General features: G+C 52.3%; 1 protein-coding gene across 1 annotated transcript; it reads left to right on the top strand.

The window, feature by feature from the left end:
* Window positions 1-1954: 1954 nt before the first annotated feature.
* DPT (dermatopontin) lies at window positions 1955-26661 on the top strand. Its single transcript, XM_081121087.1, has 4 exons — window positions 1955-2344; window positions 14052-14177; window positions 23501-23608; window positions 25684-26661. Exons 1-4 carry the CDS (start codon window positions 2049-2051, stop codon window positions 25748-25750), a joined length of 597 nt encoding a protein of 198 aa, XP_080977213.1. The 5' UTR covers window positions 1955-2048; the 3' UTR covers window positions 25751-26661.

Here is a 26661-nt window from a genome sequence, read left to right on the forward strand (position 1 = left end):
AAATGATTCATACTTAGGAGACGCCCAAAGAACTCACTCAAAAGATTTGAACAGCCAAATCATCAAAGAAGACATATAGTTGTCCAATAAACGCACATTTGTCAATCATCAGTCAAAATCACTAGTCATTATGGAAATGCAAATCAAAACCTCATTGAAATATCACTAAAAAATTATTAACATTAAAATGGCTAAAATTTAAAGAGAGATTATGGCAATTTTGGTAGGGGAAATACAATGGTTCGGCCACTGTAGATTTCAGACAGTTGCTTAGAAAGTTAAACATACACTTACGTTATGATCCAGCAATTCTGCTCCCAGGTATTTGCCCAAATGAAATAAAAATTTGTTCATGCAAAAGCCTGTTCATGTTCCTCTAATTCCCCCTCCCCTGCCCTCTGCTTCTGGTAACCAAGCATCCAATCTCTTTTTTTTAGATTCTGGTGGTCAAAGGGTTACAGACATCTAATTATAACATAAAAGATAAGTAAGTGCCAAGGATGTAAAGTACAGCATGGTGACTATAGCTAACTGCTGTACGACACATAGGAAAGTTGTTAAAAGACTAAATCCTAAGAGTTCCCGTCACAGGGAGAACTATTTTCCTTTTCTTCTCTCTTTTCTTTTTATTGTGTCTACATGAGAAGATGGATGTTAGCTGAACCTATTGTGGTAACCACTTCACAACATACAGAAATCCAACCATCGTGTGGTACACCCTAAACTTAAACAGTAATGGATGCCAATTATTTCTCAATGAAACTGAAAAAACATATGAAATTTAAGTATTAAAAATGTGTACATGGATGTTTATAGCAGCCTCACCCATAATTACCAAACACTGAGAGAAACCCAAACGTCTCTCAGCTGGTAAATGTATGAACACCTGTAGCACAGCCACACCACGCAGTGCACTCAACACTGAGGGGGAACGAAGAACCGACCGCTACACTGTGGGTGAACCTCCAAAGCATTATTCCACATGCGCGCAGTCAGACGCGAAAGACTCCACATCGTCCGACTCCATTTACTCGACGTCTGGGAAAGGCAAGGTCTCAGCGACAGGAAGCAGAGGAGCAGTGAGCAGGGGCTGGGGATGGGGTCGACTTGACCGCCACGAGCATAAGGGGGCGGATGGAACTGTCCTCTGCATTAATTATGGTGCTGGTTAAATGTCTGCATGTTGAACATTTAAAAAGATAAATTTTATTCTATGTAAATCATACCTCAGTGGAAAAAAACTCAACGTGAAGGGAAAAACACACAAAACTCTGAAGGATAAAAAATGGCTTCATTCAGATTAAATTCATTACGCATTTGGGAGCAGAGCCCAGTTCCCAGGACAGCTGGGCCCAGGTTCCGTGGCCTGGAAGGAGGCTTGTGCTGAGAGATAATGGCCCGTTGACCTCTCAGGGGCCACGGTTCTTCTGCATGCGACAGGAATTAGCAGAGCAGCTCTGCGCACAGGACACCGCGCTGGCGCTCAGGTTAAAGATGTTGGGCTGAGAACTTATGAGACCAGCTCCAGCCTTGCCCAGGTCTGCATGGCTGTCCCTGCCTCCGGTCATCTTGGTGTTTGAAATTACTCTGGGCATCTGTGCGATCCTGGAAGGTTAGTTAGAAGAATAAATGCAAGGGTTTCTTTGGGGGGTGGGGGGACAGAAGGCAGAGAGAGGTGAGGTCCCAAGAGAAGGGGACCAACATGCTGCTTTCCAGGCGAGTGTGTCTAAGGGGTATGAAGCCGCTGGCTTTTAGGGTCTGTCTGCAAGGCTGTTCTTTCCTCGAGGAGCCTCTCCACTGTGTGTTCCTGACATGTTCCTAGAATTCCACCTTAAAACTCGCTGGAAGCACTGACGGCCAGTGTCTCCACACAGGGAAGTTTTGTTAAACGATGACGGACTACAGTTGGAGCCTGGACTGCAGTTGGAGCCTGGACTGCAGTTGGATCCTGCTCACCCACATCTGGAAGCCACATGTCGGCGGCAGCTGCATAAAACGGTCGGCCCAGCAGACCTGGGCTGACACTTCTTTCCAGAAGCCCAGGCAGCATGAACCTCACTCTTCTCTGGCTGTTTCTGCCACTGGTCACCGTGGCTTGGGGCCAGTATGGCTACTACGGGTACCCATACCAGGACTACAGCGACGATGGGTGGGTCAACCTGAACCGGCAGGGCTTCAGCTACCAGTGTCCCCACGGGCAGGTGGTGGTGGCCGTGAGGAGCATCTTCAGCAAGAAGGAAGGTTCTGACAGACAGTGGAACTACGCCTGCATGCCCACGTCCCACAGCCTGGGGGAGCCTACGGAGTGCTGGTGGGAGGAGATCAACAGGGCTGGCATGGAATGGTAAGGGGACACAGGGGGACACGGGACACAAGGGGACACCTGGCTGCACTTGGGTAAGGGGACACCTGGCTGCACTTGGGTAAGGGGACACCTAGCTGCACTGGGGTAAGGGGACACCTGGCTGCACTTGGGTAAGGGGACACCTAGCTGCACTGGGGTAAGGGGACACCTGGCTGCACTGGGGTAAGGGGACACCTAGCTGCACTGGGGTAAGGGGACACCTGGCTGCACTTGGGTAAGGGGACACCTGGCTGCACTTGGGTAAGGGGACACCTGGCTGCACTGGGGTAAGGGGACACCTGGCTGCACTGGGGTAAGGGGATGCCAGGCTGCACTTGGCCTGGGACTATCACAGCATATCCCTCCCCCTGGGGGCTGCTTGACCATGAGGGAACAGCACCCACTGAAGCCTGGGCAAATCCTATCAGGAACCTTATGGTTGGAGCTCTGGGTGGGGCAGGGCTGCAGCTGAGCGGCTACAATTACAGGACAGAATCCCAGGATGGGGAGAGTCCGAGGCAGGTGTGCTCTGTGGTTCTGTGCCTTCCAGAAGCAGCCCGACCCTCAGTTTGGTCCAGGGGCTGCAGTGGGTCTGGAAGATGTTCACCAGGCCACTAGAGATAAGTACAGAGATTGAAAGTGTTTAAGAGACTTACAGCAATTTAACATTGTTGTGACATCCAAGTGGTATTTTAGTGTTGGTGTAATTTATTTTTACTGTTTTACAAAAGTATTGGTGCACCGTAGTTTGGGGGAAATGGACACCTGGGCCCTCAGCACAGACAGGAGGAGCAATGTTGATTTAGAGCAATGAGTGGGGGAAGGAGAACAAGAAACTGAGGAAAGAGAAGTGGAACCACATGGCTCCCCGCTGCCCCATCACACGCGCTCCCAGTTGCGGGTATGGCGCCCTCTCCCTGTGCCTTCCTGGAGGACAGGTTCCTGAGGCCTTCAGGGAGAACCGCTCTCACCCGACTGGGCTCTGCCCCAGTCGACGGCGTGAACGTGGTCCCAGCCTGTGCCTCGCTGCGGGGTGTGGCTGTCCCAGCCCCGCGCTCGGTCAGGAGCCCATCCCAGTAGCTACCGCCTGCGAGGCCGGTTGTTCCCCGCAGCCTAGGTGGAGGCCGGAGGGGGGACCTGCCCAGGGAGGGGGAAGCCTGGTTCACATGCTCACGTGGTGCAGTGAGCTTGGGGGAGGCCGAGCATAATACCCTAGAGGGGGCGTCACACCGCCAGCAGACAGAAGAGTGATGGGCCATCATGGGGGAGAGACGCTGATGGCTGGAGGAGCAACACAAGAGAGGGGACCTCGGAGTCATAAAAACAGCTGCCACTTACTGAGTGCTTACCGCGAGCAGGCGCCACGCTGAGGGCTCTATGTGGATTATCTCACTTAATGCTCAGAACAAATCTACGGGTCATTTTATAGGTGGACGAACCGTGGTCCATAGATCAGGGGTGTCCTCAGCTGGAAAGTGGCAGAGCAAAGATTTGGGTCCATCAAGTCCTAACGCCAAAGCATGGTGCTTAACCACGGGGGGGGGGGGGGGGGGCGGGGGGCACTGAGAGCCTGCTGCCTCCGCCCAGAGCCATGGCCACAGGACAAGGTCAGGGCCACAGGACAAGGTCAGGGTGGTAGGACTGGACTCAGGGCCACAGGACTGGACTCAGAGCAGTCTTTGTCCTGGGGAGAGCGGAATCTACAAGGTGACAGACAAGGGCAGCTTTGGAGGGTTGGGGACCAGCTTGGTTACCATGACTGAGGAGGGGCTCAGCCAGCCAGTGGAAGGGTGGGGAGAGGCAGTGGCAGGTGGGGGGCCCTCTACTGAGCCTCCCTCATCCACCCCCACTTCCTGCAGTGAGCAGGCGTAATTATCTCAAACCCTTCGGACAGCTGCCTGGCTCAGACACCAGCCTCGCCTCAGTGACTGGCAGTCTCCGGGGACTCCCCGAAGCAGGGCCCACCACTGGGCATGGAGCCTGGGGATGACCTAGCTAAACTGTCCCTCTAGTCACCCCATCTAGGGGGTCTTCTATGGGTGGGGCCCTTTTTTAACCGCCCTTTTAGAGCCACAGTAGAACAGGGCTCAGAGGTGGTTCCTGGGCCCCTGAAGGAGGAGCCCTGGGCTCTGAGTCAGGAGGCCTGGATTCGGATCCTGGTCCTGAAGACAACTTGCCAGGTGACCTTGGGCCTGGGGTTCAGCTCCCTCAGCTGCCGGCTCCCTGGAAAATGAGCAGCCAGACGGCGTTGTCTCAGGGGCCCCCCTCCCTGCCCTGCCCTCTGCCTGGCCCTGGAAAGGCACTTGGATTTTTCTTGCATTCTGTTGTTCTTTGTTTATCTTTCTGTTTAGAGAAGGCAAATGATGTTTCCTTTTAAACTTGACAACTTGTGGCTGGTTTGTCGTTAACTCCCAAACAAGGCGAAGAAAAGCAACAGAGAAAGGGAGTGGGAATAACATCTTTCGTTTGGCCAAGTGAGATGCTGAGGGCAGATCTCCCTCCCGCCCCCCTTCTGCACACTGTGAAGTTTGCAGAGTTAAAGGACCTCCTTCCCTGTTCAGTCTTTCTCCCCTCCGCTAATCAGAGTACAAAATGCGCGGATGGGAAAAACAGTGTCTTCACAACAGGACTCAGCTGCCCCGGGACAGACCCATTACCCCAGACACTTTTTTTTTTAAGGTAATTATTGCTTTGAGTTTAGACTCCAGTCTTAGTAAAAAGTCTGGAAGAAATTGCTCATTGGCTGGAAAGCAATTACATCTTCCCGTCCAGGCTCGTAATCTGTTCTGGGGGGAGAGTGGATTTTGTACAATTTGGCCGCCTTGTATAACTAAATTAGCCTGCAGGATTTATGTTAAAGGCAGGGAGGAGTCCCGAACTCCTGCAAGAAAAATCCAAGTGCGTTTCCAGGGCCAAGCAGAGCACAGAGCACGGGAGGCGTGGAGCCTTCTGGGGGTCACGCAGTCCGGCCATTTATTATCCAAGATTTGACGGCAGTACCCGGGGTTTGCTAAAGACACTTGCTAAGTGGAGCTCAGCCTCCTAAAGGTGCTCCCACGGTGGCTGAGGGGCCGGGCGCCCTGTTGAAGCCGGTTCTGAGGAATGCAAGCTGGCTCAGCACCAGCGGCGGCCAGGAGGCTTCCCGGGGCCCGCGAGTGGCACTGCGCCCTCCCAGGACGTGCCTCGGTTGCTGTCTGGGAATCTTCTCTCCCTCGGGAGGCACAGGCTGTGAGACACGTGGGTCCTGCGTGGAACAAACTGAGGCTGGAATTTTCTAGAGGTTAGGTCTGGCCTTAGATCAGGAAGCCTAGCGCCACAGCCCGGTTCCTCGCCTTGTAGCTCTATGGCCTTGGGCGTCCCGTTCCTCGTTCCAGAAAAACAAAGCGTGGCGCCCGCTTCAGAAGCCGTGAGGTGCTGCCGGGGCGCTCAGGGGAAGGGGCAGGAGGGCTCCAAAACAAACCTAAGTCTAAAGTAAACGCCTGTGAAGGGACTAATTTAAAAAATAAAAATTAAAATAACCTCACAGACACAGATGCCAGTATAGTGAATACCAGAGGGAAGGGGTGGGGCAGGTAGAAGCGGGTGAAGGGGGATGAATGGTGCTGGAAGGAGACTGACGTGGGGTGGCGACCACACAGCACAATGCGCAGATGATGTATATAGAATCGTACACCAGAAACCTACAGAATTTTGTTAACCAATATCACCCCAAGCAAATTCAATAACAATTTTTAAAAAGAGATAGTCCAATGTCCTTAGATTTCCAAGGCTGGAACCAGTCACTGTGAATGCTGTAGAAGCAACTAACAGGCATCCATACAGATGAATTTGGTAACTATTGAAAATAAGTAACTAAATCAAATGCCTGGCCCCTCACAGCAGGCGGCAAAGGCAGGCTTGGGGGGCCCGGGACTTGACAAGCTGACTTGGGGTGGGCCGGCTTTACACACCTGCCTTCCCCTGCGCTTCAGAGAGTCTCCCAGGACATTCTCGATGGCAGCTTGTGCTAGAGCTATTTGTGTTCTTGAATTGGCCAAAGACAAGCCATGTGGCAGAGAAAGGGAGAGGAAACCATCCCACAGGTAGTGAGCATCCAGGTAACCTGGGGCTACACAGTTTTCCATGAGCTGACTCTAAGCGAGACCAAGGCTGGGTCCTGACCAGGGCTCCGCACGCAGGTGCCCTCCGGACCACCTCCTCTCAACCACCAACCCACTCGATGTTTCCCGGGGCCCTTGTCATTTCCTGATTGGTATTTGCATATTGTTTGTCTTCTTCAAAACAGAAGCCTCATGAAATTAGGAACTTCATCTCATTCGACGCTGTAGGGAACACTCCCCCAGTGCCTAGGAGAATGCTGGCTCACGGTGGGTCCCCCAGATATGCCGTGAAGACCAGGCCAGGCCAGTGGGAGATTTGGGGGGCCCAGTCCCAGCCGGGGTCCCCACCACCCTCACCCAAGAGGCCTGCCATCCTCCTGCGGGGCACCCCTTGGCTCTCGGTATCCCAGCATCTGTAAGATGGGGCTCAGCTACAGTGTTCACATCCCGCTCTGGCCTGTTGCCCTTGCCACCACGCGGGACAGGCTTTTTAGGCTCCCCGAAGTCCCTCACACACACGCAGAACACGGACGGCACCCTGTTGTCAGGTTTGTTATCCCCAAAATCTCACTGTCCCAATGAGCTTAAAAACTACACTAGTAAACCCCTTATTTCAGAAGCCGTAGGGCAAGCGCAGTGTGTCCTGTGCGTCCTGGAGCAGAGAAGGGGCGTTCGCGGGGAAACCCAGCGAGGCCGGAGCTGCGCGTGTCCCGCGTCCCCTGCTCCGTGAGAAACGGCCTGCGGAAGCGAGGGGCAGTTAGCCTGGGAGGATGCACGCAGCCTGCGCGTTATCTTCAGGCATCTTCTATAATCTAAATATTTCAAAATCAAATTATTCCAAAAGAAAAGAGTTAAAAACAAAACACAAGGGAGCGGCCGGCGGAGGGCACATTGGGAGCTAACCAGGCAAACGGAGCAGGAGTCAGTCCCAGCCCTGGGGGCGCTCAGGTCCAATCCAGAGCAGTGTCCCTTCTCCATAAGTTAGGAATTAAGGCCAAGCGAGTGACGCAGCCGGAAAAGGAAGAAATGCTGCACTAAAGAGGGCCCATCACCCTCGCCCTCACGTGGCTCCGGAGTCGACACCCGCGCCTCCGCCCGCGCACCACCAGAGGCTCATCGCCTCACACCGCCAGGCTCCGGGGCCCTGACTCGCGCGTGGTGAAACCGCATTCGAGCCTCACGGCGGCCCCGGGAGGGAGGCTCTGTTTCCCATCTGGCACAGGAGGGGCCGTGGCTCAGAAGCGCTGGGCGCTCCCCGCTCGCAGAGCCGAACCCAGGCCAGCGGGGCAAGGCCGCAGTGCCGCGGGCAGAGGCTATTTTAATCCTTGGATAAAGCCATAGTAGTGAGTGCGGGCTAAAGGAGACGTCACGTCCACGTGAGAGTGACTCCTGAGGGCAAGGGGGCCCAGTGTGGGCGAGCAGGGCTATGGCAGATCCAGGGTTCTTGCCAACTTCCCATCCGGGTCACTCCCCTGAGGACTAGGAATCGATTGTCCGGGAGCTTTGCAGAAATGGATCTTGGCTGTGCTCGCGAGGATGGCTGAGGTGCACTCCTCCAGGGGGTTTGGTCCTATCTGGGTATTTGTCAGACATAATCTTCCTAATCAATAAGAGACGGCCACAGTCAGGATGCCTCCTTGTGTGTGTGTGTGTGTGTTCCTTTGAGGTGTACTGAAATAATGGAAAGATTATGAATTTTGGAGTCAAACAGATCAATTCCCAAAAGGCAGCCCCACTACAACCTTTAGGCAAGTCGTGTCAACTCTCTAGGCCCCAGTCTCTACCTCTACAAAGACAAATCCCCGGGATTGTGGAAATTAAATGAGGTGATGGAGATGCATGGCTGGCTCTGTGTCCTTCAGGGAACTACTTGACCTGTCCGAACCTGAGTGTCCTTATAGATCAAATGGTGATGGTGGAGAACTGACTGTCTGAGCCCACTTTATAGGATGGGTTTGTTGGTTAAATAACTAATGTAGGTACGGTGCCCAACGCTATGCCTGGCACGCAGCGAGTCCTCGATAAAGGTGGCTTACCCTACGAGCATGACTGCCCGTGGAAACTGAAACTCAGCCACTGCCACAGCACTGGTTATAAAGCTGGAGTTAAAATACAAATTGCTAGATTTAAAGGCCCCTGCTGTGTAGTATTTTGTTTTGGGAACATATAATTCAGTTACGATCTACAAATACTAAGTGTACTTTAGGAGTGTCTTGAATAGCTCTCATGTTTTCAGGGAGACACTGAGTGGGGTTAGAACATCTGATTAACAGATATTGGAATAACTGATGCCCATGAGCTCCAGGTTGAGCCTCGATCCTGCACGACCTGGGATTCTCTCGGGCTGTAACTGATCTCAGGACATAAATACATCTCCTAAGATCCTCTGGATCTTCCCAGGGGCCTTGGGGGAGTCTCTACCGCGTCACAGGGCAGAAGTTTGTATTGGGGGAGAGTCTGTATCTCCCTCTGTCCTGCTCTATACCCTTCCATCCAGGCTGTTTCTGCTTCAGCCTTGAAGCCTGGTAGTCAGACGAGCAGACTTAAAACCGGGGCCTGGAGAAGACGGCAGAACTCTTGCCCAGGTGCAGGCAGGGAGGGCGCAGGCTGCCTGCCAGTCGGCGTCATTGCAGAGGCTGCCTGGGTCCCCGCCTTTGGGGCAGGAAGACAAAAGCCCTGCACTTCTCACCATGTTAGAAAAAATTCAGTGCAGTGTAGGTTAGAAATGTCTGATGGTGGCGTCATGTCACAAGGAAGGAAAACCAGCATGAGCTGGACCTGTCAAGACAGAAAGGCTTCTCCCAAGAGCGAGGCTCCCGATTGTTTTGTCCTCAGAAACCTGTTTTCTGAGGCTCATCCCACTGTCCCAGTGGAAGGGCTCAACCTTGGCCATTCCCAGTGTAGGCCCCAGCAGAGAGTGGGTTTGGGAGACTAGGATGTAGCCTCTCTTTCTATTTAATTTTAACCATCTATGATAATATAATAAGAACTGCTATTCCGCCCACCTTGAGATAACATGCTTTGTGCCGAGCTCTGTGGTCGACTTGACACGTAGCGTCTCTTTAATCTTCGTGAAGTACTCTCCGGTTAGGAACCGTCACCCCCATTTTGCAGAAGCAGGCGTCAGTGTCAGCGGGAAGGACGAGATGAGGTGTGGAGTCATCTAGTTGGGCTCAAGGCCAGAATCCAGGGCTTTCACAGCCCCTTGGGCAGACTTGCCGCAAGTTGGGTTTGTCTCTGCCAGTGTTCACTTCCCTGCCCCCCACCCCACAGCCGCCCAGCTTCTTAAACTGTCCTCTGTCTTTGGTACCAGTGGGCTTCTCTCCAGTACCGTGTGGCCGTAGCCGCGCTCACCATACAGTCCTCCGGGGAGGCTCGCAGACCAAGCACAGCACCAGGCACGGAGGAGATGCTGATGAGTGTTTGTCGAAAGACTCGGTGGCCATCCTGAGACTCTGTGGACCAAGTTATAAATGCCCGATAGAAACTCAAAGGATTGTTCTGGGGAAAACAGAATTAACAGCAGGCAATGATTTCCTTAAAAGAATGAATCTCTGGGTGGAATTTAAGTCCTCATCGAACCAGGGTGGGGGAGAAACTTTGGGGGGTAACGGAGGCTACACAGTGTGGTCTCCCTGACACAGGGCATCACTCACTGGGCTCAACGATGGGCAAAGCTGCTCTTATACTGTCTGTTCAGTGGGTAGGAGGTGGGCCAGCAGCCCTGGGGACAGACACATCTGCATGTGGGGAGCTGGCAGAAAAAAGAGCAGCCCACCCACAGATGGGATTATGAAAGCTCTTGACCGACCAGGATGCCTCTGCTTTCCTCCACCCTGTCTTCTGCCTGGCCCAGTGCCACCCCCAGCTTGCTAAGAGTTTGGGCTTTCTATATGTTTGGACAGAGACCAGCAGAAGCTAGAGGGGAAACTAAAATTCTCCAAGAAGCTCACCAACAAAACCAGATGTGTGCACACCTAGTCCTGGCCTCCATCACGGCCTGGCCAACAGCATGGGCTCGAAGAACACAGAGCACGGGAGACAGCCTGGCCAGATGGGATGGTGGGCCACAAGCAGGACCATCTCGGAGCAACCTTCTGTGCGCCCTGAGAGCTCGTGGACAGGAGATCTGGCCTCAAAAAAATCTGAGCTTGAATCTGGGTTCTTCTCATCTTGGCTAAGAGTTGTATGGCCATCCTCAATTCACTGAATCCCCATGGATGACTTAGGTGAGACCCCATGCAGCATGGTAGGTCAGGGCTAGGACACAATCATGTCTGCTGGCTCCTCAACAGGGTTCCTTTTAAAACTTGACTTTGAATCACTTGAGCAATGCAAGCCTCCCTCCAGCTCCCCAGTCCCCTCCCACTCAAGGCTGCCCTCACCGCTCTCTCGCCTGCCTGGCTCCTATGTTTGCAATCTTGCATCTGGCTGCCAAATGATTAGGTGAGTCTTGTTAAATAAGATGCTTTAAAAAAAAGGAGGTGGGCAATTGAAAGGGAGAGGAACAGAGGAGAGGGATGCCCAGAGCTATACCCATGCTGGGGGAGGGCAGGCTTTGCTTGGAGGGAGAAGGCGCAGGTAGAAGATGCATCACGTGCTGAGCCCTGGAAACTCCTTGGAGCCAGTTTTAGGGCCCTTCCTGGATTTGAGTCATGGGCTCCTAAAAGTCAATCCGCCTCTGATAACCGCTGCTGCCCTGATCAGTCACTTGTTCATTCATTCTTCCATTAAACACTTGCTGAACCCCAGTGCCAGGCACTGGGGGGGATGCAAACTGAAGATGAAATGATCTGTTCCCCTCATGGACTTCACCATCTCCTGAGCAGCATGGCATACAGGAGTATCTATGCCACAAAGCAGGCTACACTGAGACAGCCACTGAGACAGCCAACGCCATGAGCTCGTTTTAGGGAACACCTCTCAGGAAACGCACGTGAGTCCACAGCTTTCCACTCACTACAGCTGGGGAGCCAGGGGGGCCATTCGTAGAGTATACTCACAATTGCCGTGTGGACTAAACGAAAGTATAGTCACAATAATAAAGAACTTACTAAGCCTTAAGGACACTGTCTCCAGAATTGTACATGTATTTGCCTTATCTGGTCTTCAAAATAACTTCAATAAGAACGTGTCCATTTTACAGATGAGAAACTGAGGCCATTAGAGGGCATGAAGCCTTCCCAAGGTGACCCAGCCAGGAGTGGTTGGAGCTCCAGTCCAGCAGCATAGTTAGTTCATGCTCTTTCCCACTCTGCTACACTGCTCCCCACGAGTGTGGAAACACCCCACAAAGGTCCACGTCTAGAAGGGATCATTCCATTGCGTTGGCCACGTGCGCCACCCAACTCCAGGGCAGACTCCGTCCCAGCATGGGAAGGCAAGGGGCCAGGGCCGGGGAGGGAGTTCTGCTCTGTTATCTAACTTTCCCCAGATGTTCTCGGGCCCTGGGCCTGTGTCCAAACAATCCTCACAGGGCAGCGTTATCTGAGGTGCTGTGTAAGAGTGTGACACACGCACCACCTTCCACACAGGACCCTGGGTCAGCTGCCTGGTTGACAGCGGCCGGGAATCCATGGCACTTCGACTGCCCTCAGCACGGGTGCCCCAGGACGCAGGCCAGTTTATCTCGCTAGGTTATTTTTACTCGTGGGAACTTACCGCCAGGGGAAGGCTGCTCCTGTGGCACAGGACAAACCAAGACAACGGACAACAGCTCCAGGGAGACCACGGCACAGCTCATCCCGAAGGGCGGTTTGAGAAGGCGGCAGGACTGCAGGGATGGTGATGGGGAGGGTCATGGAGGCCACCCGTGTGCTGGATCTTCTCCCTCAGACATGTGTGAGTTTGTTTAGGACTCTTAGAGCTTCCCCTTGGCGTCACCTCTCACTCACGGCTAGAACTGGGACAGAACAGATGATAGTCCCGCTGTCCCAGACCTAGTGGTCCATTCCGGGCAGGTGGCCTCCTGAAACGTGCCAGGTGGTGGTGCTCCTGGTGGGATGTGAGCGATGGTAGAGCAAAGAAGACTAGGCCACCAAAGGGCAGGGGTCTGCATTCACATCTTGATGTGCATTAGTGGTCTGTAGCTGAGCTGCCTGACTTCTGTGAGAACCTCTTACAAGTCCTGCGAACAGGGAGTCCAGGCTCATTTGCACGGCTGACGGGGGACCAAGCCCACCCCGCAATTCTTTTCTCAACTCGGGAGACAGCGACTGATACCGAAGAGCAGCTGAGGAAAGCTTGGGGAAGAAAGAACGAATGAAGGATTAAAGGCGCATGTGAATGGACAGGGGCATGAATGAGTAGGTGAACAAATGGGTGGAAAGGACAGGTGCTCTCTGGCCAGAGGCATGAAATATATTTAAGATCCAGTTTTGTCGGATCCTCAAGATAATTTCCAATCATTGAAAACGAAACCCAGTCACTGATGGTTTCACAGTTTGTGTGCCAGCGGGCCCCTCTCACCTATCAGCACAGAGTGCTTCTTACTTTATCTACTGTATTTTCTGGAAACTTATCTTTACTTGGAAAACAGGGTTGCATTCCAGCAGCGGCCAGGCCACGACACACAGACAGCTGCCTGCTCTGCTCACCCGCAAGAGCGACCGTGATCGGTGGACAGAGGGCGGGAGGCGCCAAGAAGCCGAGGTGGCCGAGGGCCTGTTCCGGAGGGGCTGTGAGGACCTCGCCTCAGGCGGGCCCACTTGGCCACGAGGAGAGTAGCGTCCGCCTCGTCACGCAAAAAGCAGCGAGCCTCAGGGTACCGGTGGGACTTGGGGCAGAGAAGGAGAGAGTAGTTTTGGAGACGGAACAAAGGAAGAAATGATTATACTGTTCAAAGCCAACACTTAGGAAGGTGCTGTGACCATAAACGGGGCCGATTCCTAGACCAGCAGCAGCCCAGATTGAGCAAAAAGGTGAAATTCATGGGGATGCAGGGAGGGCATGTGGGCCAGAGGGCAGGAGGTCACCTTCCTTGAAGAATCAGACTTGAGCAGGTAGTAAGATGACTCCTGGATAAACAGTAAGAACCTGGGGCGTGTCCCCAGCCTTCCCACTGGGTCACCTGGCCCAAGCGCCGTGTCCATTGGGCTTTGCCTGCTGCTTGGGGCCAATGAATGAGCGTCCATTGGTTTCCAGGGCTCTCCTCTTAAGCAGAAGAAAGGTTCATGAGCAGATCATCCATTCACCGCGTTTCTCTTTTGTCTTCTTTTTACTTCACATTCAAGTAAAATGCAGTATATCATCTTATTTTAAATGGCAGGAATAACAATACAATCTTGCATTTGTAAAAGTCTACACCCATCCACTTACGCATTCTTCCATCTAACAATATATTCATCGGGGTCTATCGGGAGCAGCGGCCCCCAAATTTCCTTCAGTTGAAAGATTCTGAATCATTTGGATTTTAATGGTGAGCATAAGTCATTCCTACAAATATAACAAAGACTTTTTTATTTACATAAAAATGGAATAAATTGTTAGGAATCTAGGTCAGTGAGAGAGCTGCCTGGCTCAGTCCCAGTGGGAGCTGGGGGCCTGGGCAGGGGCCGGCTGGAGCGTCATTGTCACTGGTTTACTTGAGGTTGTTCTCTTCTCTTCAGGTACCAGACCTGCTCCAACAACGGGCTGGTGGCAGGGTTCCAGAGCCGCTACTTTGAGTCGGTGCTGGATCGAGAGTGGCAATTTTACTGCTGTCGCTATAGCAAGAGGTGCCCATATTCCTGCTGGTGAGCCTGGGGCCCAACACAGCCCCTCCTGACTCCTGGGGCTGGAGGGGGGCTTGGGGGGCAGGGCAGTGCTCTGGTCTACATTTCTGCCTTCAGGTAACTCTGTCATAAACAAGCTTCAAATGCAACAGCTAGCATATAGAATCAATCAATCAATCAATCAATCAATCAACGAACCAACCAATGAAAAGGCTAGAATAATAGTAACACTGGGAAGAACCTCACAGGTCATCCACCCAGTGCTCCTACAGCCCTCTCTTGGCAGAAAAAGGAACAAACAAAGCAACAGAGCAAGGAAGCCACCTGCCCAACATCACCCAGCTATTTCAAGGGGGTGGCCTCTGGAGCTTGGGCCCATGAATGCCTGAGCCAGTGCCATTTCCCTCTATCGCACTGACTTCCCATCACATCTGAGGCTGCTGGACCTGACTGAGAACTCATTTCTTCCCGCAGGCCCTCTTTGGAAGAAACCAACCCCATCACAGGTCAGAGTGGCAAACATAGTGTATAATTATAGACATCCAAAGAAGACGCTAGGGTTTTCTAGATCAATCTGTAATTCCCATCTGTGAGGTCTTGTTTCTTCCTTGCTCCCTGGGCTGATGCCAGTTCCAGCTGGCCATCACACTGACTGGGAGAAGGCCTATGTATTTGTTTCCCCGGTAACGGACCCTAGGTGTTGTCAACACGACTTGTCCCAAGGTCTCCAGTCTGCAAACAAGCCAGGCATTTCTGCCTTGGACCAGAGGATTGGAAAGTGTCAACATTGGAAGGTTGGCTCAGTTGAGTGATCTATCTCTAGGGTGTGATGCTTGCAAGGGCAGCCTTTCAGGTTAAGCTTATTCTCTGAGACCAGACAGCCTTGCTCCAGTCTTTGGAAACTTCATCCTGTGCCCAAGGGGGGCACAATGTCTCTGGGGACAGGCAGCTCCAAAAGCTTAGCACTTTTCTGGTAAATTCGAGCTCAAAGGCAGCTGATGTCAGTGGCTGGATGATGGAGCAGGGACCTCCTCCAGCTCTCCAAACTGCTTCCACAAAGCAGGCTTACCCACGGGGGCCACAGAGCACGCATGGCTCGGGTGCAGGCTAGAACTATGAATCAGACCAAAGTCCTGCCTCAAAGACGGAGGGATTTCCTGTGGCAGCTACAGTTAAAGGGCCACAAGAACCTCTCCCCACTGTACCTGGATCATCTCTAGGAAGTCACTTTACTCCCTAAGGGGCCTCAAGTCCATCACTTAAGATTATGACCAGCTGTTCTGGTTGTAAGAATCTGATGAAAGCTATAGACTTTGTCTTTAGGAAAAGAAAACACACTTAAGCGTGTTCACACACAACTTTACAGAGAATGTCAGGACATGCTCAGTCACAGGTTGAAACTCCCAGGACTGAAGACCGTTGAGGTTGTACTGAGCCCTAAAAATGTCATGATCCCAAAGGTGTTTTTGCCAAGGGCTACCCAGATGCCCAGACTGTAAGACAGGATGAAGTTTTCAAAGACTGGGCCCCAGGGAGAGGGAAGGAGGGAGGACCCTGTGACCGCAGGAGCTAGGACTTCCCCATCTTCCCTTCCCCAAGCGCTAGAAGGTGGTACCTCCACAGTGAAGTCTGCCTCCCTTTGTTACCAGGCACTAAAAAATAGTCAGCATGTAAATAAATTATCTGAAAGAGTAAGAAATAAACTAGTACTCAGTAAGTTAATTCATTACCACTCTAGGAAGACTTTCCCTTAGTTGGGCTCCAAAGGGATACACCAGGGTTGGGGTACCCTGGACCATCCCAAGGGGCATGTTCAGGAAGGACAGGGGGTGAGAGAGAAGTCAGCCCTGAGCAAGGGGGAGGCGTGGTGGCCTCAGGGCAGTAGGTGTGGGGCCTTTTCCCTGCTCTTGGTGGGTGCCTCTGTCGCAGCACTTAATACACACGCCCGAACTGTACGTGAGTGAGTCCCTGTCTCTGCCTACACTGGGAGCATCAAGAGGATACCAGGGACTCACTGATCTTTAGGTCCCCAGTGCTTAATATAGTGTTTAGAACCTAGTATCGGCTTGGTCACTATTGAGTGGATGTTCGAATCCATGACTCTGGGGGGCATGCAGAATGAAGTGAAATGGGCCCAAAATATATATTTTACTTATTTACTTTAAAAGGTTTTTTTTAAGTCCGCCTCCACCTTCCCTCCTTAGCCCTAGAATGTAAGCTCTGCAAACAAAGAACTTTGCATGGATGTACCCTGAACCCCCTAAATAATGCAGGTACATAGTAGGCACTCAACAACATCTGCTGAGTGAGTGAATGCAGCCTACTTCCCAATTTTGTTGTGGAGGAAATGAGACATTATCTGACCGGTGTTGCCCCTCCAAGATCCCACAGAGCTGGCCTGTCTGGGAGCTGAGTCCCTCCCCCTCCCAGCTGTTGCAAAGACCCAGCCTCCTCACCTACTAACAGGCCTTTCAAGGGCAGTCTTTGCCCAAGGTCATCACAGTCAGAAGTCAGCTGACCTTACAGGAAGCAGAGCTGGTGACTAGAGTTGGTTATACAGAGAAAAGAGAAACCATCCACTTGGACAGTGTGCTGGGGGTGTCCTGATGGTCCTCCCAGGCAGAGGAGGGGGAGCTGAGGGCGATCCCACTGTCACTGGCTGGCCACTTGGCTCCTGGCCAAGGAGGACACCACCAGGAGTGGGTTTAGGGCCCAAGGCTTTGGTGATAAGACAAACAAGACACTGAGGCTCACTGGTTTTGAAACCGGACACAATGGGTCTGGGCTGCCTGTCACTACTTGAGCCAATTAAGAGAATCAAGGTTGAATCATATATGAGCGTTTCTTCCAATATTGCCATCAGTATGGGAGAGCAGGGGGTCATCCACAAAAATCCACTCTTACCCCCCACCCCCATAAGCCAGTTCCTTATATTTAGTAGAAGGACAAAGCTTACATGGGGAAGTGGGCAAAAGGAGTAAGAGTGGGTGTGACAGTTACAGGTTACAGGAAATTCGGGCTGGGGTTTGCAAAAGGGTGGGGCACCTCTGGGACCCCTTTGTTTTGGCAACAAAGTTGTTAATCTTTCCCTGGCATTAGGCAGTCAAGGAGAATGGATCACATTTCAAATGTCCCAGGGTGTACAACTCTCAGCCAGGTTAGAATGTGCTTTCTCTAATCAGAACAGAACAATCACTGTTAACAGAGCATGATTAATATTTTTTATAACTAGAGCTAAAATCATGGTCAACAGAGCATGATTAATATTTCTGCCCCTAACAGTTTTAGAAAAGTTGTCAAGCAGCAGAGGTGGGGTGGATGGAGGTGAGGGTGAGATAAGGGGAAATGTGTACATCTCCCCAGAGCGCCCATTGTGGATCCTGTGATCGGTGTCCCTACCCTAAGCATTGCTGCTTGGAGCTTTTCTGGTTGTTTGGACGCTGAAACCTAAAAGACTCCCAGGTCTTTATGTCTCAAAATTCCACTGATTTTCTAATGATGCCCCAAGCTTCCAGTGTCACCTGGGGCTGGTCCCAGGCTATCCTTCAGAAAATACTTGTCAAGTTCCCTGATGTGCAGCCCAGCAAGTAAGATGCTAAGAACTTAATGAACATGAAACTCTGTGGAAGCAAAGTCCTGAGCTTACAGACTGGCAAAGAGATGAACAACTTTTCTTAAGTTGCTGGAGACATTAGGGCCTCTGGTGACAAAAACCGACCCCTCGCTTTGGTCTGCAATGGCCTCCCACCCTCACCCTCCTCTTACCCTTCATCACCCTACCCCACCGCCCAGGCATGTCACCGACGGTCGAGAACCAAAGGATGGGGGGAGAGGACGAGCTGCTCAGAAAGGCATGGCACGCCCACTGTGGGCACGACCCCCCGGGGAGGCTCCACTCGGCTGCCTGTTTCTGGTTGTGTGGTGTGAGAGCTGAACGCTGCCATGGTTACCAAAGAAAATGGAACATTTTCAAAGGGAAACTTGGAGAAGCAGCAGGCACCCCGGCACACAGCGCGTGACTCACCGTCCCACCGGGGTGTCTAGACAGCTCAGCGCAGCTTCACGTTGCCTGAGTCATGGCATTATACATCTTCCTAATTGAACAAAGCCTCCGGGGCATAAATTAGGTCTTATTTCTTCAGCATCTCAGCATATTGCCTGGCACAAGGTAGCCCCTTAATAAATTTCTGGAATGAATAAGGGGCTGTGGCAGTTTCCCAGGAGCGGTAACCATGGTGAAACCCTACGTCGACACCATGTTGCTTTACACGCAAAAAGGACTTCTTCCACGTGCATTATTTGCTTTGATCTTCCTAATGACCCTCCCGAGTGAGAACTGTTTTCCCACACTTCCCGGTATGAATGAAAACTGCCCACTACCCTCCCACTTGAGACCACCCCTTCCACCCCGGTCACCAGCTTCGAGACCTCCCAGGGAGCTGGGCGCGTGTGCTGGGGGCACTTCTCTCTTCCCACAGTGAAAGCCGTCTGCAGGCCGAGCGGGCGCTGTCGGGCCTAGGGGAGCATCTGTTGTCTGTCCTGGGAAGCACCGGGGATTCAGAAATAGCCCCACTCTGTGCAGGGAAACACCAGTCGTCCGACCAGCTCCCGAATGAGCGGGGATTTATTTGTTTGGTGGGAACTGAGGTGCTGTTCTCACTTCAGTTGCTGCTGTTTCTCTAGATGTTACAGCCTCACTGAACTCTGGCAAGAAAGTGAATTCCTGGTAGATGCAGACACGTTGTCACAACAGCGCCCCACCAGATTGGACTCATGTCAATTTTACACGTAGTGTTTATGCGTGAGAATTCGAATTCTTACTCCAGTCAGTCATCTGCAAACCACAAACACATGTTGCCGAGGAAGCCACAACCCTTCGGAGACCACATGTAACCATTCCCCAGGCTCCAAGCAGCGCCAGCCACTGCGTGCATGTGCCAGACCCCCCCACCCCTAACCCCACCCCCACTCCCACCCCCACCAGCACGCCAAGGTTGGCCAGGCAGAGACCGCGGGAGCCAGGAACTGACAGTTTTACACTGAGCATCGATTTTCTAAATGATTCTTCTCAGATCCGAGGCCTTTCATTAGGTTCATTAGATAACATGTTTTGACCCCAAAAGTCATGTCCTTCCTCCAAGTGCACCCTTCATTCTACGCTCCACCTGCAGTTGTCTGACTCTCGGCAGCCGCATGCTCCGGGCCCAGCTCCCCGCTCCCTTCCGCTCAGGTCCTAAGCCGGGGAGCGGGTGTTCCTGGTTCCTGGCTCGCTTCAGTCTACGAGAACAGCAAAATCAGAACATGCTTCTCTCCCCACCCCAAAGCCTGGGCCCAAGCTAACGTTTCTCCCCCATTCCACCACTCAGGCTTCAATACAGGACGGATAGTGTTTGCGTGGACTTTCCCCATGACACCCTGGCAGGGATGAGAGTGGCCCGATGGGCACCTCTGTGGCGGCGTGTGTCCCCCCCACGCTCCCGGAGGCCTGCTGGGAAGGGCAGCTGCTACGCTGCCTCGTCTGAACAAGCTGGAGGCGTTAGTATAGAGAGGAGAGGCCCGTGCTCCGGGATAACGGGACGGGTGCTACGCTGAAAGCAGTTTGCACTGAGCGTAGCTGCTGCGAGTCCTCCGAGCAGCCGCGGCCTGTGTTGCATGATGAACGCTCGTCCAGGGCGCAGCAGCCCCTCTGAGGCTGAGCAAAATCAATCGTACCTTCCACCGGTCAGAGTGGCTGTCATAATTGTGCCATATTCATGATTTACAAAGGTCCTGGCTGTCTGCACATCAGTGATGCCTCCCTCCCCATGCTCAGCTGCAAAGCAGAAATTTCAGAGCTGTGGCTGGCTGTCTAGTATCGTCTAACCCAAGGCCAGGCCCTACGAGCTACTTAGAACAAAGTGAACCCGCAGTTACAGGCGGGGTTTGTGCTTCGTGATACCTTTCCCCTTGGTCCCCTCGTGTCCCTTAACCGGATTCCAGAAGAGGTCATTCCCTCTTCCATTCACTAACTCATCTCAGCAGCCAGTGAAAGGATACAGATAGGGACCATTCGTAGACTTTGAGTCCGTTTCTAATAAGATGATGATAATGCCTTTTATTTACTGGGCATCTACCCCACGCTCATGTTAGCTCATTCCCTCCCCACGTGCAGAAATCATGACGCTGCTACACAGTATCACATGTACTTATACATGATACATACTGAGGGAGCTGAGTGCAGAAGCTGGGGCTTGTTCAAAGTTCCAAACTCAGGTCGAGCAGGTCTAGCTGCCTGCAAACCCCATGCTCTTTGCACAGTCCCGAGCTCTCTCCATCCCGCTGAGGGAGAAGACGACACGGTCAGCACATCATGCGCAGTGGTCATACTAGCTGGAGGGGAGATGTTGGACGTGGACTTGTCCCTGCCAAGGCCACCAAGATGGGATATGACTAATGGAAGCCAAACTGAGTCGAAACAACTGTGCCGACCGGCCCTGGGCCCGGATGGTGAGCTGGACACTCGGTGCCAAGACAGCAACTTGGAAAATACTTGGGGACTTTCCTCTTCTAATTTAAGCCACAGATGCCTTTGGAACTGCGTCCCCTGTGTGTGGTACACTGTTGAGCTTTTCGAAATATAAATCTCCAAAATGCCACAAGAGGAAGACATGACCACAGATACCCCTCCACATGCCCCAGGTGCTGGGTCTCTCCGCAGGGGAGCTGGCCGTCCAGTCTCACTTGGCAGGTTCTCCAGCTCTCTGGGGGAGAGCCAGGCTGGCTGTCCCCTTGAGGGGGCTTTCCTCAAACATAACCGCATTCGGGGTTTGTGTGTCTCACCTTTGGAAGAATAATTCAGACAGGCTCTGATGTAGCACCTGCTGGGGAGCTGTTACTGGGGCTTTTGTTTATGAGGACTTTGTGTGGGCGCGATGTCATCAAGAGCTACATGGAGACACATCTGTCTGGTTCTAGACCCCAGAACCCTGGGACACGTTGAAAGAGCACTTGGGATGGGGTTTGGGAGGCTCACTTCCCGCTACTGACTGGGGCTGTATTTTTATGGCAGCAAGTCCTCCCTTAGCGTGAAACACCCTCCGACTCGCCTTGCCTGCAGATGGCAGAAACAGTACTGTGAGGTGAGGAATATACCCCAATAGTCACTCATCCAGAAGTGAAAGGAGGAACACATGATAACCTATTTTTAGATTCATAAAGTCGGGGTAATTTCTATAAACATCCCAACTCCTTTCTCAGCCCCTTAATCCAGGGTTCTGTAAGGTAGGCTGAACTTGATCTCACCGTTTTATAACAAAAATGAAACAACAACCACCAAAAACCAAGTGAAATAGAAACCTGGCTGGGACCGAGGATGGAGATGGGCCAATGAGCTCACAGCACACCTTTTCCAGGTTGTCCTAGGGACTCACTGGACAGCAGCCTCCATGGGGAGGCCTCCCAGACAAATGTCCAGTTGAGCAGAGTCCTGTGTCTGGTCACTACCAAAAATGAAGCAATAAGATGCTTGTTAGAGAAAGCATTGGATAATTTCTTTTCCCTTCGAACCTTAAAAACATCATCATTTTTAAAAAATGCAAACCTCCCTCTCCCACTTGTTTCCAAATCTGTTTAATCATCCAAGTAATCTGGAGGCAGATCAGTAAAAAGTTAAAACCCTAGCTTGATTATTTCCAAATACTTAGTTTTGGCAGCTGGACTTAGCCCTAAGTAGAGTCTGCCTTAGCACACAAAACTGAGCCTGGCAATTAGCTTTTATCCATTGTATCCCAAGAGTGCTTCAGAAGCTCTGCGAAACACTGTGTTCCCTGCATCCTAGCCCCTCTCAGTTCCAATTGCACTATTCACATTCTCAACAAAATCCCATTTCTTTGGGCAAATGTTAGTCTTGCACGTGTTAGAATCTTTAGGGATCTCAAGCCAATGGGATCCAAGTGGGGCCCTGTTAGGTCCACTTAGGAGTCGTCGAGCATTTTCATTAGAAAGAGGAGCCCTTGTCCTGGGTCTCTGTAGATTTCCGAGCTGGCGGGGCCTCATTTCCCCGCATGAGCACGTTAAGCAGAAACACGTGTGACCGGCGCTGAGCTGGGCCTGGCATCCTGACGAAGCGTGATTAGGTCTGGAGAGGAAATGGAGCACAAGCACAGGGCACGGTGCGGGGGAAGGAATGATTCTGAACCCAGAGGGCGGGGGGTAGGCACTGCCTCCAGCGTATCTTGCTGCATCTAAGCCCCGAGATCCTCCTATGAGACCTTCCTGCTTATCAATCGATCTTTTTAAGGTTTCGTGACAGCCCTTGTAATATGACATCTGCACAGGGGAAGAACTTTCTTTCATCAACATACTATGACCTGGTGACCCCAAGTCAGAGGAAATACTGACACTCACTTACTAGCTGTGCCCCAAGCAGCCTTGGGATGCAGATGAGACTTTGGGGACCCATTTCATACCAGAAGAACTACTTGGGTCCTGAAGAGCCCCAGTGGCGAAGCCCTTATAAGAACTAGATCCCAGATTTATTCCAGGTGGACGACCACGAACCCCATTCACCGAGAGGCCCTGGATTGACTTAACCTGGGAGGAGAGAGAAGAGACACGGCGCCCGCGTCCCGCCCTACTGTGCACTACACATCACACATGTTCGTCCCTCCCTGCAAACCTGTGGGGGGCTTTCGTTCTTCTGAAGACCAGGACACTGAGTCTAAGTGATCCAACCGAAGCCATTTGTTGATTCAGTGGATACTCACCATGTACCAGAAGCAACCGTGGCCGAGGCAGACACCCCCCGGTGGGGCTTAGATTCTCTCTAATATCTTTCAAGCACTTATTTGATCATGACTCACAGTAAAAAATACAGATTAAACGGCCACACGACACATACGTCATAAGACACACACATGCATATATATGAAGCAAAGCTTCTGCACATACACCCAAGAACTTGTCTTCCGTGTGCGTGATGAAGTCCCTGGCGTTTTCTGTTCTGTGTCTTTTTTAAAAGCACATTTGGCAGTAACCAGTTAAGTTGATTTCATGACCCGCTAAGGCGTCACCAGCCGGTTTGAAAACATGGCTCTAGCTGACTTGAATGGGATGAACTGATACTGATACTGATATTCCTTCAGGGCCGGGGAGCTGCCGACATCCTTTCCAGAGTCTCGGCTCAGGGCAAGAAGAAGTTGCTCCACTTTTTTCCCAGCTGGGGCATTCAGTAGAGGCCGTCTAACTCTGATCTGGGTCCCCCACAGTGTTCAAGCTCCATCCCGTCCTTACAGCCTGTCCCCCGGGTGCCCCCGCAGTAAGAGTAAGTTCTGCCTTTTCCCTCAAGCCTTTCGGTCTTCCCACAGGATGACGTCAGAGTACCCAGGCCACTATGGCGAGGACATGGACATGATTTCCTACAGCTCTGATTACTACATGCGAGGAGCTACGACCACCTTCTCTGCAGTGGAAAGGTGAGCCTCCCCTGGGCCGGGGGTTCGAGGAGCCTGTCTGCAGGAATTTCCATCTGGGGCCTTCACTGCTGTAGCCGCCCGCCTGCTCTGGGATTAACGGGAGGCTGGCTGGGTGACGGGAGGCGGGGAGAACCGAACTATCCTCGCGAGCGCGCTGCAAGGAGGGGCCCGCCTGCTCCGGGGCCGAAGGCCTCTCCTTTGTAGCCCATGATGTTCTAAGCTCTTCCCTTCCCTCAATTTCCAAAAGCATGTTTTCTTGTCAGACACCAGGAGGAGAGGGCAACCATGGCCGTCAGACGGGCCCCTCTCCGCGCTCTTTCTCCGTAAGACCCCACTTTGGGTTGTGGGGAGACAGGAGGGGAGGGGCCTGGAGAGAAGAAACACACTGACTTACCAGCCATGTTTAGCAGTGAAAGAGGGTAATTTTAAGAACATAAAAAAGCACTGACTCTTTCATCCACTTTCTCTCACCGTCAGTGTCCCAATCCTACCTTAGAGACGCCAAACAATGCAGTTTCTCCCCCCCCCGCCCCCCTCCGCATAGAGACGGGTGAGGGCCCGCGCACGCAGGTGCTCGCGGCTGCCCCGCCCGACCTACTTTCAGTCAGGTGAGCGTCACTCAGCCCGCAAAGGAGTCCCTGGGAGGTTACCCAGAGTGTTTGCAGAGAACAAAACTTAGAGTAACTCATCAAATTATGGACGGAGATGACTTTGGGTATGACTTGAGTTTTGTGCATATTTATGTTTTTAAATGAAATGACATCTCGCCGAACTGAAGTTCACTTATTTAATAAGGCCCACAGTTTAGAAAACAAAAACAAACCAGAAAACAGGCAAGCGTTAATCAGCTATAAAGGGGCTTCTTGAGCAAATTCCTTTATTTTTTCTCATAAGAGGGCCCTCAGTTCTCAGTCATTAATCATTTTTATTTCAGATACATTTTTAACTAATTTAGCTACCTATTGTCTGGAAGCAGCAAATTCAAAAATGAACAGGAAGAGAGTACTTAGAATGTAACTTTTTCACCAGGGAGAAAAAATAGCTGAATGGTGTCACACTGAACACACGCATGCATGCACACACACACACACACACACACACGTGCACACATGCATGCACGTGCATACACATGCACACACGCACACACATGTGTGCACATGCATACACACGCACACACACACATATGCAAACCTGCAGGCACACACAAGCACATACACACATGTGCACATGCACATGTGCACAAGCATACACACACACACATCTAAGAGAAGGAAAGATCTCAGAACTCAAAGACCACAGAAACCTGGTGACATTTTACAGGCTGTGTAGCCCCAAAGGGCAACTGGAGAGCAGGAGAGCTGGGCGCTCAGTATTCTTAATGACATCTCCATGTCAACAAGAAAACTAGCTCTGCATTCCCTGTTTAAGAAGGCAGGGAAAATTACAGAAAAGGAAGAATACCGTCTACACTTACTACAAAATGAATGCATTTGGGCAGTCCAAGTGCCCACTCCCTCCACTGCTGTTCAGGCTGAGGGAGCCTCCCTGCTCTCACACCCAGCCCGTCCTCTAGGCAAACACGCGAGTGATGGGGTTCCAGCGGAGCAAGGACGGCAGGCACCCTGCCCCTCCCTGGAGGGGTTGTACTGGTTTCCCCTCTCCTCGTTCCCTGTACGGGTTTCCCAAAGGAGCCTGCAGCAGGGTAAGAACTCACTAAAAGGAAAAACAAATGGGCAGATGGATGGCCCAGTTATGGGAAGATGCTTTACAATGAACTGGGGACAGTGTAGGCTTGTACTCTGAGCTGTTAGGGACAGAACAGTGAGGAGTGGACCATGGGACCTCCACAGCCAGTAACCTAGTCAGTCACCTCCCGAGGGCCACCTGACCTGGGTGAGGAAAGTCCAGGACTCTGTCAGTTTTCTGGAGACTTCACAGACATGTCCTCTGAGAGCCAAGTGGGACTAGGAGTCCCTCCAGCTCCTGACTTCTCCGAGGTGGCGCCCCGATTTCCCTCTGCAGGAACTCTCCCTAAGAAGTCCTTTCTCACCCCCTTCTTTCTGACTCTCCCGCAGGGACCGCCAGTGGAAGTTCATCATGTGCCGCATGACCAACTACGACTGTGAATTCGCAAATGTTTAGATTTGCCGCAAACCAGATCTGGGTGAAGGGCAGGGGCAGGGGGCCCGAGGATGTCCACCTATGTCCACATCAGTCAGATCCTGAGAGGTTCCTGCCGTTCTTTTCTCCCTGAGCCAGGCGGCAGCTGAGATGCCAGCTTCCTAAGCCTTTCTGACTAGTATCACACTTATAATCAAACCCACAATGAAACCACGCTTCTCACTTTCAACATGGTCCGTAGCACCCGCTTTAGAGGCCTGACGGTGGCTTTCCTGCAGGCTGCACGTGCCCCGTGCCAGCTGCAGCCGGAGCACAGTGCCCGGAGCCCCTGCTGAGCAGTCCCCGGGAGGGGTTCGTGGAGGGCGCAGGGCAGGCTGAGGACCGTGGCAGGGCAGAAGCCGGAGTCCTCGGTCCTCCGCTGGAGGGGCCATGCTGCCTGGAGGCTCAGGGCACAGCTCCGTGCTCCACGGGGGAGGAGACGGGAAGTGAACTGGGAAACGGGAGGGTCTGGATTGGAAGCTCCCTGGGTTGGAAGGAGGCTGTCAGCACACCCGGGGAAGCGGGGAGCGCAGGAACCTGGTTAGAATCCGTCTGCGGTGAGACAGAAACGGGAAGAAGAGAAAGGCCAGAGGACTGACTTGGGCGAGGGTCCTGGGTGGAAGGGGAGTGCAGGGGCTGCTTTGGGAAATGGGGGTGGGTTTGAGTCGCTGGACCCTGGGGGTACGGCCGGGACTCCTGGGAAGGCTACTGGCCGGCTCACCCGATTGGCCCGGATTTTCTGGACGGAAAGGCTGCCCTGAGGGCCCACTCCCCTCCTGTGTGTAGTTTAGGGGTGTCTTTGGCAGAGGCGGCACTGTCTTTCCCTCTGCTGTGATGCGTCCCCAGCCATTTGTACTCTGTTCATTATAAAACAATAAACATATTAGCATTCA

This window comes from Miniopterus schreibersii (assembly GCF_964146895.1).
Source record: "Miniopterus schreibersii genome assembly, chromosome: 19".
Classification (NCBI taxonomy): Eukaryota; Metazoa; Chordata; class Mammalia; order Chiroptera; family Miniopteridae; genus Miniopterus; species Miniopterus schreibersii.

Bases quoted from the DNA above. Each gene is read 5' to 3' on its own strand.
- DPT (XM_081121087.1), top strand. From the start codon at position 2,049: ATGAACCTCACTCTTCTCTGGCTGTTTCTGCCACTGGTCACCGTGGCT. The intron at 2,345-14,051 runs GTAAGGGGACAC...TCTTCTCTTCAG, and splicing joins AACAGGGCTGGCATGGAATG to GTACCAGACCTGCTCCAACA. The intron at 23,609-25,683 runs GTGAGCCTCCCC...ACTCTCCCGCAG, and splicing joins ACCTTCTCTGCAGTGGAAAG to GGACCGCCAGTGGAAGTTCA.